Genomic DNA, 11,766 nt, shown 5'->3' with positions numbered 1-11,766 from the left:
TAGTTTTGAACATCCATCGCCATGCTTCTTGGGATATTATCGCGGATGAGAAGTCGCATAACATCACTTGATCAAAGCGGAGTCATCTCGCAATTGTGCTCAACACCAAAACTATTCCTAAAGTAACTAACTATCCCAAAAGTAATCCTTTAATATCTGTTGATGAGAGTGCAGGTTAGCAAATTACGATATCTGCAATGTCACCTATTCTAAGTAGTGGTCAAATTAAATAGAGTTAAGAATTTCTGTCCCTTTATGTCAAATTGCTTTCTTAGCATTAGTATTTTTAATTTTGCCAAAGACAATCTGAGTGCGCGCATCAAAAGTGTGACCCAAGTGTGTTTGAGGTTGCATCAGATCAAGAACACGTGAATGACATAGCTTTTATTAAACCTTAACAATATTCATAACTCATTTTAAATACTATCGTGATTGCTAGTTCTCTCTTTACACTACATAAAAGTGAATATTAGTACTCTATATGCTTTATTTTGATTTCCCTTTTATAATCCAGCATCAGCCTCAGGAGTACAAACAGTATGCTTATACTGTTACAACATCAATATTAATGTACGTTCTAAGCGCTGCAGAACACTTTTGGGTAATAAGTAACTGAGCATTTGTAGGCTTGCACTAAAGAAATAACCACATGAAGAACCAAAAGCAGAAAGTTGGCACACAGCAGCGCAAAATCCACAAAGAGTGAGCTACTGAAAGCAAAGTGCAATGGTTGGAGTGTTAGAACTCAATGAATAGCATCAAACTGGTTAATAAATCTGGGTAAAAAGTGCTCCTAAGAGTTGGGAGTTGTGGAATACTCGCTCAGAAAAAAAAACCCTTTTTTGTTCATGTTTGCAATCAGACATGTTTTTCAAACACATAATACCAGAGCAGCATAATAAGCAGCATAATATTTCATCTTTGTACAAACACAATTTATCAAAATAGAAAACAACTAGAGTGAGAAGACTATATTTGTCAGCAGGAGGCTACAGTATATAATCATTTTGTAAAAGTTGATTTCAGAAATTAAAGAAGGTTATATGTTTAACAAAGTGGCACTAACAGAGTTCAAAGATGCATAACTGGCCCAGCAGAGTCCCTGCTCACACCAACTTAAAGCATGTATGGTTACATCTGGTTGCTCACACTGCACAGCGCTGTGGACTGACTTAGAGACGGCTGGCTGTCATTGACTGTGCTCGACTCGATCGTGGTGGTGAGCGTGTTGGAAGGGAGTGGACCGACCCCTCCTGACACCTGGCTCCCCCATGGCCTCCACTCCGGTCTGGCTCTCTGGTTCTTCGGACTGAGGTTGATGCTTCCAAGGACAGGCCCTTTCCCCTCATATGTCCCCCTGACCAATCCATTCAACAGGGCAGAGGTGGAGTTCTGGTTCACATGCTCAGCTGAGACCAGAGGCTGCCGGTCCTCCTCCTCAGAGATGGCAAATACCGGCACGCTGATGTGGTCCCCCTCACCTTGGAAATCACGCCTCTTTCCAGCCTGGCCACTCTCAATCTGACACTGGGTGGAGGAAGAGGAGCCTGAGCTGGGTTCTGAGGGGGAGCCCTGGGTATGAGGAGCCACAGAGGCCTTCGCTGAGTCTGCTGTCCCTGAAAGCAGACCAAAGCAAGGCCCTGTGAAACGAGAGCGCCGCAGGTTGCTCGTGGAGTTGAGACGCCGCTGCCTCTGGGCCGGCTGTGACAGGGGGTAGGACGCATTGCTGATGGACGAGTCAGATATGGTGCTGTTGTCTGCCTTAGCATCAAGGTGAACATCAGAGAAGACCCTCCTGCTGTTGTCCACTCTGCGGTCAGCCACCAAACTGGATGGAGCCTGGAATGACATGAGATTCAAACATTTAGATGAAAGGAAAAGCATAGGTGTAATAATAACACTAAATATTGTTACGTTAAATTCACGTTTCCCAAGAAGCCATGCCATGGAACCAGTGTGCACAATATCAGGAGACTGGAACCTGCCAGCGACAGCCGAGACCAGAAATTAGGTTTCAGGTTTGCCCTTCTGTCTGCATGTACATTGCATTCTCGTGAAAGCAATATCTCAAGAACACCTTGAAGGACATCCACTTGGATTCACTTGACTTTTTAATAGAATTTAACACACATTAGATGCTATGACTTTTCCATGCCATTTTGGCCAACACATAATGCTATGATGTTTTAATACTGCTTTGGATGACATACTAGCCCATACGGTCTCTTTTATAGGGTTTCGGATGACTAAAGGATGACTCTCCATGCTGTATTGGAAGACATACTATACTCTGAACAATTTTATGCCTTTTTTTATGTGGTATGTCGTTTTTATGACAACGTACTAGATTATGGCTTTTTATGCCATATGAGAGTATATATGAAACTATGACTTTTTTTAAATAATATTTTGGATGACAAACTGTAGTATAACTTTTTTATGCCGCTTTTGACTAAATACTATAGTATGACTTCTTTATGCTATTTTGGATGACACACTATATAACCACTATTTATAATATTTTATATATACTATAATATGAGGGTTCTTTGATATTTTGGGCGACATACTATGACTTTTTATGATATTTTGGAAAACATACTATAGTATGACATTTCTTATGCCATTTCAGATGACATACCATAGTATGACATGTTTACTTAGTTTGCGGGCAGGACTACACCTCAACCACACCGCTAATTACGTGCCTGCCAACTTATATCTGGTCAACCCATCCTGCTCTATTTTTCTCAGATCTCTCGACACACTGTCCCTTTCCCTTGTTTGTTCGCGCTCCTGCATTGTCCCTTTCTCATCCTTCCCTCTCCTTGTCCCTACCCCCTTCCCTGGTCCCCTCCTCCCCTCTCCCCCTTATTTCTTGTTCTTGAAACATGTGCACGCCTCTCCCATGTCTCGTTCTAGGCACGGCTGCAGGCTTGGAATCAGATCAGGTGGACACACACCAAGTCGGAACCCTCACACTGACTCTCCCTTGACCCGGCCACAAGGACATGCTCCTAGACTAGCCTGACAGACGATGTCCCTCTTCCACCTTCAACCCACCTTCCTCACTCACATCTATTCAGTGGTAAACCTTTGAACGACATACTGTTGTGGCGTGTTGACATTTTTGTAACATTTTGGACAATATTCCATAGTATGGTTTTGTTTATGCCATTTCGGGAAACATACTGTAGTGAAAATTTTTAATGCCGTTTTGGACGATATACTATAGTTTGACATTTATATGATATTTTGGACAACATACAATACCACGACTTTTTTTGATATTTTGGATGACATACTAAAATATTCATGACATTTCAGACGACATAATTTGGTATGACTTTTTTAATGATATTTTGGACGATACAATGTACTATGATATTTTGTTTTATGTTTTATGATATACTATAGTATGACTAATTTTTTATCATATTTAGGACGACATAAGATAGTATGAGATTTTTATGTCATACTATCTTATGTCGTCCTAAATATGTCATCCTAAAAAATGTCTTTTTTATGCCCTTTGAACGACATACTATTGAATGACATTGTTATGCCATTTTGGACGACATACTACAGTATGGCTTTTTTATGATATTTTGGCAGACATACAATACTATGACTTTTTATGATATACTATGACCTTTTTGTGATAATTCATACTAATTCATACTATAGTATGACATTTTTATGCCATTTTGGATGACTTACTATACGATGACTTTTTTTATGCCATTCTGGACAATAGTCTATACTATGATTTTGTGATATTTTGGAATGTAATTATGACACTTTTGGCCTTTTTTGGCCTGTGATTCCACTTTATTATACTATAACACGTGTCGATGAGCTATGATATGTCATTTTCAGCCATTATTGGGGCATGACAAAATCTGACATTTGTGCCACACTGTAGTATGCGATTTTTGTTCATTTTTTCAAAGTGCTACATTACGACGATTTTGGTTAATTTTGGCCGTTGTTTCGACTTTGTATACTATGATGCGTCTCTATGAGTTATAATATGTTGTTTTTAGGCATTTTTGGGACATGTCAAAATTTGACATTTTTGCCATGCTAGTGTGCGAATTTTTGCCTTTTTTCCAACGTGCTAAATTGTGATGTTTTTGGCCTTTTTTGGCCTTTGATCCCACTTTGTGTGCTATAACGCGTGTCTATGAGCTATACGATGTCATTTTCAGTCATTTTTGAGACATGCCAAAATTTGACATTTTTGCTATACTATAGCATGTGATTTTTTCAACATGCTAAATTCTTAGTTTTTGGCCATTTTTGCTCTTTCTTTTCACTTTGTATACTATGACGTGTCTCGACAAGCTATAATATGTTGTTTTTAGCCATTTTTGGGACATGTCAAAATTTGACATTTTTGCCGTACTATAGGATGGCGATTTTTGGCCATTTTTTCAACATGCTTAAATTCTGACATTTTTGGCCATTTTTGCTCTTTCTTTTCACTTTGTATACTATGACGCGTCTCTACAAGCTATAATATGTTGTTTTAGCAATTTTTGGAACATGTCAAAATTTGACATTTTTGACATACTATAGTATGCGATTTTTTCCATTTTTTCAACGTGCTAGATTATGACGCTTTTGGCCTTTTTCTGGGCCTTTAATTCCACTTTGTATACTATAATGCGTGTCTATGAGCTATAATATGTCAATTTCAGCCATTTTTGGGACATGTCAAAATTTGACATTTTTTACTATAGACATGGATTTTTGTCCAATTTTTCACCGTGCTAAATTATGACAATTTTGTCCTTTTTTGGCCTTTGTTTTCACTTTGTATTCTATGACGTGTCTCTACAAGATATAACATAATATGTTGTAATATGTTGTTTTTAGCCATCTTTTGGACATGTCAAAATTTGACATTTTTGCCATACTATAGTATGCAATTTTTGGCTTATTTTTTTAACATGCTAAATTATGACTTTTTTGGCCATTTTTGGCTTGATTTCACTTTGTATACTATATTGCATCTCTACGCATTATAAAATGTCATTTTCAACCATTTTTGGGACATGTCAAAATTTGACATTTTTGCCATACTATAGCATGCAAGTTTTGGCCATTTTTTCAACATGCTAAATTCAGACATTTTTGGCTTTTTTTCGCTCTTTCTTTTCACTTTGTATACTATGACGAGTCTCTACAAGCTATAATATGTTGTTTTTGTCATTTTTGGGACATGTCAAAATTTGACATTTTTGCCATACTATAGCATGCGATTTTTTTCCATTTTTTCAACGTGCTAGATTATTTTTGGCACTTTTTCTGGGCCTTAAATTATGACAATTTTGTCCATTTTTGCTCTTTCTTTCCACTTTGTATACTATAACGCATCTCTACGCATTATAAAATGTCATTTTCAACCATTTTTGGGACATATCAAAATTTGACATTTTTGCCATACTATAGCATGCAAGTTTTGGCCATTTTTTTTTCAACATACTAAATTCAGACGTTTTTGGCCATTTTCGCTCTTTCTTTTCACTTTGTATACTATGACGAGTCTCTACAAGCTATAATATGTTGTTTTTAGCCATTTTTGGGACATGTCAAAATTTGACATTTTTTGCCATACTATAGCATGCGATTTTTTCCATTTTTTCAACGTGCTAGATTATGACGCTTTTGGCCTTTTTCTGGGCCTTTAAATTATGACAATTTTGTCCATTTTTGCTCTTTCTTTCCACTTTGTATACTATAACGCATCTCTACACATTATAAAATGTCATTTTCAACCATTTTTGGGACATATCAAAATTTGATATTTTTGCCATACTATAGCATGCGATTTTTGGCCATTTTTTCAACATGCTAAATTCTGACATTTTTGGCCATTTTTTCGCTCTTTCTTTTCACTTTGTATACTATAACGCGTGTCTATGAGCTATAATATGTGAATTTCAGCCATTTTTTTTTTTGGGACATGTCAAAATTTGACATTTTTGCCATACTATAGCATGGATTTTTGTCCAATTTTTCACCGTGCTAAATTATGACAATTTTGTCCTTTTTTTGGCCTTTGTTTTCACTTTGTATTGTATGACGTGTCCTCTACAAGCTATAACATAATATGTTATAATATGTTGTCTTTAGCCATCTTTTGGACATGTCAAAATTTGACATTTTTGCCATACTATAGCATGCGATTTTTTTTGGTTTTTTCCAATGTGCTAAATTATGACGTTTTTGGCCTTTTTGCTCCTTGTTTTCACTTTTGTATACTATGAAGCATCAAACAAGTTTTAATATGTTGTTGTTTTAAGCTATTTTTGGGACATGTCAAAATTTGACAATTTTTTGCCATACTATAGCATGCGATTTTTGGCCATTTTTCAACATGCTACCTAAATTCTGACGTTTTTGGCCATTTTCACTCTTTCTTTCACTTTGTATAGTATGACGCGTCTCTACGAGCTTTAATATGTTGTTTTAAGCCTTTTTGTGACATGTCAAAATTTGACATTTTTGCCATACTATAGCATGCGATTTTTGGCCATTTTTTCAACATGCTAAATTCTGACGTTTTTGGCCATTTTTTCTCTTCCTTTTCACTTTGTATACAATGACGTGTTTCTACGAGCTATAATGTGTTGTTTTTAGCCATTTTTGGGAAATGTCAAAATTTGACATTTTTGCCATACTATAGCATGCGATTCTTGGCTAATTTTTTTCAACATGCTAAATTCTGATGTTTTTGGCCATTTTTGTCTCTTCGTTTTCACTTTGTATGACTATGACGCATCTCTACGAGCTATAATATCCCAGTTTTTAGCCGTTTTTGAGAATGTCAAAATTTGACATTTTTGCCATACTATAGCATGCGATTTTTGACCATTTTTTCAACATGCTAAATTCTGAGGTTTTTGGCCATTTTCTTGCTCTTTTTTTCACTTTGTATACTATGACGCATCTCTCGAGCTTTATATGTTTTGTTTTTGTCATTTTTGGGGACATGTCAAACTTTGACATTTTTACCATACTATAGAATGCAATTTTTGGCCATTTTTCAAACATACTAAATCGTTTTGATGTTTCTTGCCTTTGTTTCCACTTTGTATGCTATCACACGTCTCTGTATACGGCCCTGAGTGTGAGTCTTATATCCTCTCCTCCCGCTGTATGTGGGTGTATGTGTGTTCTAATAGTCCCTTTGAGTTACAGCGGTCAGGTCTCCAGAGGGCATGTCCTTCCGGCCCCTAACGGATCCCGGCGGCTGGTGATTGGTGCGGCAGATCAGTGCGGGGCTCCACCAATCCGGGAACTAACAGCTGTTATACAGTCAGATGTGCTCTGCTAATGGTGGCAGACACCACGCGTATCTAATCTTTGTAAAATTGTTGTGTGTGAATAGTGTGTGAGTTTGACTCCTGTGTGTGTGTCCCGATTTGGCCAGGGTAAGCTTTAATACACTGAGTTTTACTCACTCACTATAGGTTTTGTCACTGTTTAATCACACTTTCAGGGGGACTGGTCATTTGTCTTTTTTTTCAACCGATTCACCAGAGTAGTTAGTTAGGCCATTTTTGTTTTAGAGATATTGACTTATTGTCACTGTAGTCTTTAGACAGTTCAGCTCAATTTAGCTTTAGGAGTCTTCTTTTTGTTATATTTGTTTCATTATTTTGGCAGCAACTGGCAGCTGGTATCTCTTTTGTAATTAATATGCCACTTGTCTTTTAAAATAAATACACCTAATTCAAAATCTTCACCATCAATTTTTTGTGTGTTACTTCCCGTTTCTCCATTGCGAGCTGGTTTTCTAACATCTCTACAAGCTATAATATATCCTCTTAAAGCCATTTTTGGGACGTGTCAAAAAATTTGACATTTTTACCATACTATAGCATGCGATTCTTGGCCATTTTTTCAACATGCTAAATTCTGACGTTTTTGGCCATTTTTGCTCTTTGTTTTCACTTTGTATACGATGACACATCTCTACGAGCTTTAATATGTTGTTTTTAGCCATTTTGGGACATGTCAAAATTTGACATTTTTGCCATACTATAGCATGCGACTTTTTTTTGGCATTTTTTCAACATGCTAATTCTGATGTTTTTGGCCATTTTTGCTCTTTCTTTTCACTTTGTATACTATGACGCCATCTCTCTCGAGCTTTAAATATGTTGTTTTTAGCCATTTTTGGAAATGTCAAAATTTGACATTTTGCCATACTATAGCATGCCCGATTTTTGGCCATTTTTTCAACATGCTAAATTCTGACGTTTTTGGCTATTTTTGCTCTTTGTTTTCACTTTGTATACTATGACGCGTCTCTGCAAGCTATTTATGTTGTTTTTTAGCCATTTTTGGAAATGTCAAAATTTGACATTTTTGCCATACTATAGCATGCGATTTTTGGCCATTTTCTCAACATGCTAAAATTCTGATTGTTTTTGGCCATTTTTGCTCTTTGTTTTCACTTTGTATACTATGACGCGTCTCTGCAAGCTATTAATATGTTGTTTTTAGCCATTTTTGGACATGTCAAAATTTGACATTTTTGCCATACTATAGCATGCGATTTTTTGGCCATTTTTTCAACATGCTAAATTCTGACGTTTTTGGCCATTTTTGCTCTTGTTTTCACTTTGTATTACTATGACGCATCTCTGCAAGCTATAATATGTTGTTTTTAGCCATTTTTGGGACCATGTCAAAATTTCACATTTTTTGCCATACTTATAGCATGAGATTTTTGGCCATTTTTCAACATGCTAAATTCTGATTTGTTTTGGCCATTTTCGCTCTTTTCCCTTTCACTTTGTATACTATGACGCGTCTCTACGAGCTATAATATGTTGTTTTAGCCATTTTTGGGACATGTCAAAATTTGACATTTTTGCCATACTATAGCATGCGATTCTTGGCCATTTTTTCACAACATGCTAAATTCTGAAGTTTTTGGCCGTTTTTGCTCTTTGTTTTCACTTTGTATACTATGACGCATCTCTTTGAGCTTCATTATGTTGTTTTAAACCATTTTTAGAACATGCCAAAATATGACATTTTTGCCATACTATAGCATGCGATTTTTGGCCATTTTTTCAACATGCTAAATTCTGACGTTCTTGGCCGTTTTTGCTCTTTGTTTTCACTTTGTATACTACGACGCATCTCTACGGGCTTCAATATGTTGTTTTTAGCCATTTTTGGGACATGTCAAAATTTAACATTTTTGCCATACTATAGCATGCGATTTTTGGTCATTTTTTCAACATCCTAAATTATGACGTTTTTGTCCGTTTTTGTCCTTTTTTTCCACTTTGTATACTATGACGTGTCTCTACAAGCTATAGTATGTCATTTTCAGCCATTTTTGGGCCATGTCAAAATTTGATACTTTTGCCATACCAGTGTGCAATTTTTGTCCATTTTTTCAACATGCTAAATTATGACATTTTTGGCCTTTTTTTGGTCTATGTTTCCACGTTGTATACTATGACGTGTCTCTACAAGCTAAAGTATGTCATTTTCAGCCATTTTTGGGACAGATCAAAATTTGACATTATTGCCATACAATAGTATGCGATGTTTGGCCATTTTTTCAACATTCTAAATTATATGTTTTTGGCCTTTGTTGGCCTTTGTTTCCACTCTGTATACCATGACACGTCTCCGCAAATTATAACATGTCATTTAACATTTAACATAACATGTCAAAATCTGACATATTTGCCATACTATAGCATGGGATATTTGGTCTTTTTTTCAACATGCTAAATTATAGTGTTTTGGGGCGGTTTTGGCCTTTACTTTCACTTTGTATACTATGATGTGTCTCTACAAGCTATAATGTGATGTTTTTAGCCAATTTTGGGACATGTCAAAATTTGACATTTTTACCATAGTATAGTATGCGATTTTTGGCCATTTTTGCAACATGCTTAATTATGATGTTGTCCGTTTCTGTCATTCGTTTCCATGTTGTATACTATGACGTGGCTCTATAAGCTATAATATGTCATTTTCAGCCATTTTTGGGATATGTCAAAATTAGACCGTTTTTAACATACATGGCATGTTCTGTCTTTTTTTTGGCATACTAAATTACGATGTTTTTGGCCTTTGTTGGCGTTGTTTTCCACTTTCTATACTATGGAGGTCGTTTCAAGGTATAAGGTAGGTATAGGTCAAGATATAGGTCGTTAGGCCATTTTTTAAATCAAAATTTGACTTTTTTCGACATTAGTAGTATGTATGGTATATAGTATGGGATTTTCTGTCCTTTTTTTTGACAGTTCAATATACTTCAATATGACGTTTTGGGCCTCTTTTGGCCTTTTCTTCCACTATGTTTACTATGACGCATCATTGAAGGCTATAAAATGACATTTTCAGCCATTTTTTTGATATGTCAAAATTTGACATATTTTTTTTGGCCATTTTTTCAACATGCTAATTCTGATGTTTTTGGCCATTTTTGCTCTTTGTTTTCACTTTGTATACTATGACGCATCTCTACGAGCTATAATATGTTGTTTTTAGCCATTTTTGAGAAATGTCAAAATTTGACATTTTTGCCATACTATAGCATGCGATTTTTGGCCATTTTTTCAACATGCTAAATTCTGACGTTTTTGGCCATTTTTGCTCTTTGTTTTCACTTTGTATACTATGACGCGTCTCTGCAAGCTAAATATGTTGTTTTTAGCCATTTTTGGAACATGTCAAAATTTGACATTTTTGCCATACTATAGCATGCGATTTTTGGCCATTTTTTTCAACATGCTAAATTCTGATGTTTTTGGCCATTTTTGCTCTTTCCTTTCACTTTGTATACTATGACGCGTTTCTCTACAAGCTTTAATATGTTGTTTTTAGCCATTTTTGGGAAATGTCAAAATTTGACATTTTTGCCATACTATAGCATGCGATTTTTGGCCATTTTTTCAACATGCTAAATTCTGACGTTTTTGGCCATTTTTGCTCTTTCCTTTTTCACTTTGTATACTATGACGCGTCTCTTCGAGCTTCATTATGTTGTTTTAAACCATTTTTGGAACATGCCAAAATTTGACATTTTTGCCATACTATAGCATGCGATTTTTGGCCATTTTTTCAACATGCTAAATTCTGATGTTTTTGGCCATTTTTTGCTCTTTCCTTTTCACTTTGTATACTATGACGCATCTCTACAAGCTATAATATGTTGTTTTTTTAGCCATTTTTGAGAAATGTCAAAATTTGACATTTTTGCCATACTATAGCATGCGATTTTTGGCCATTTTTTCACATGCTAAATTCTGATGTTTTTGGCCATTTTTTGCTCTTCCTTTTCACTTTGTATACTATGACGCATCTCTACGAGCTATAATATTGTTGTTTTTAGCCATTTTTGGGACATGTCAAAATTTGACATTTTTGCCATACTATAGCATGCGATTTTTGGCCATTTTTTTCAACATGCTAAATTCTGAAGTTTTTGGCCATTTTTGCTCTTTGTTTTCACTTTGTATACTATGACGCATCTCTACAAGCTTTAATATGTTGTTTTTAGCCATTTTTGGGACATGTCAAAATTTGACATTTTTGCCATACTATAGCATGCGATTTTTGCCATTTTTTTCAACATGCTAAATTCTGATGTTTTTGGCCATTTTTGCTCTTCCTTTTCACTTTGTATACTATGACGCATCTCTACGAGCTATAATATGTTTTTTTTAGCCATTTTTTGGAAATGTCAAAATTTGACATTTTTGCCATACTATAGCATGC

At 35.7% G+C, this 11,766-nt stretch overlaps 1 protein-coding gene across 1 annotated transcript in view; it reads right to left on the bottom strand.

Moving 5' to 3' along the window:
* Positions 1–369: 369 nt before the first annotated feature.
* si:dkey-112e17.1 overlaps positions 370–11,766 on the bottom strand; it is a 41,529-nt gene continuing 30,132 nt past the window's right edge. Inside the window, exon 7 of the mRNA XM_042487780.1 lies at positions 370–1,839. Within this exon, the coding sequence (XP_042343714.1) occupies positions 1,132–1,839 (708 nt within the window). The 3' untranslated portion in view covers positions 370–1,131. The remainder of the gene's footprint in view (positions 1,840–11,766) is intronic.

Source organism: Plectropomus leopardus, chromosome 6 (genome assembly GCF_008729295.1).
Source record: "Plectropomus leopardus isolate mb chromosome 6, YSFRI_Pleo_2.0, whole genome shotgun sequence".
NCBI classification, from domain to species: domain Eukaryota; kingdom Metazoa; phylum Chordata; class Actinopteri; order Perciformes; family Serranidae; genus Plectropomus; species Plectropomus leopardus.
Note: the sequence above shows the minus strand (reverse complement) of the source record. Positions and strands in the feature narration are given on the sequence as shown.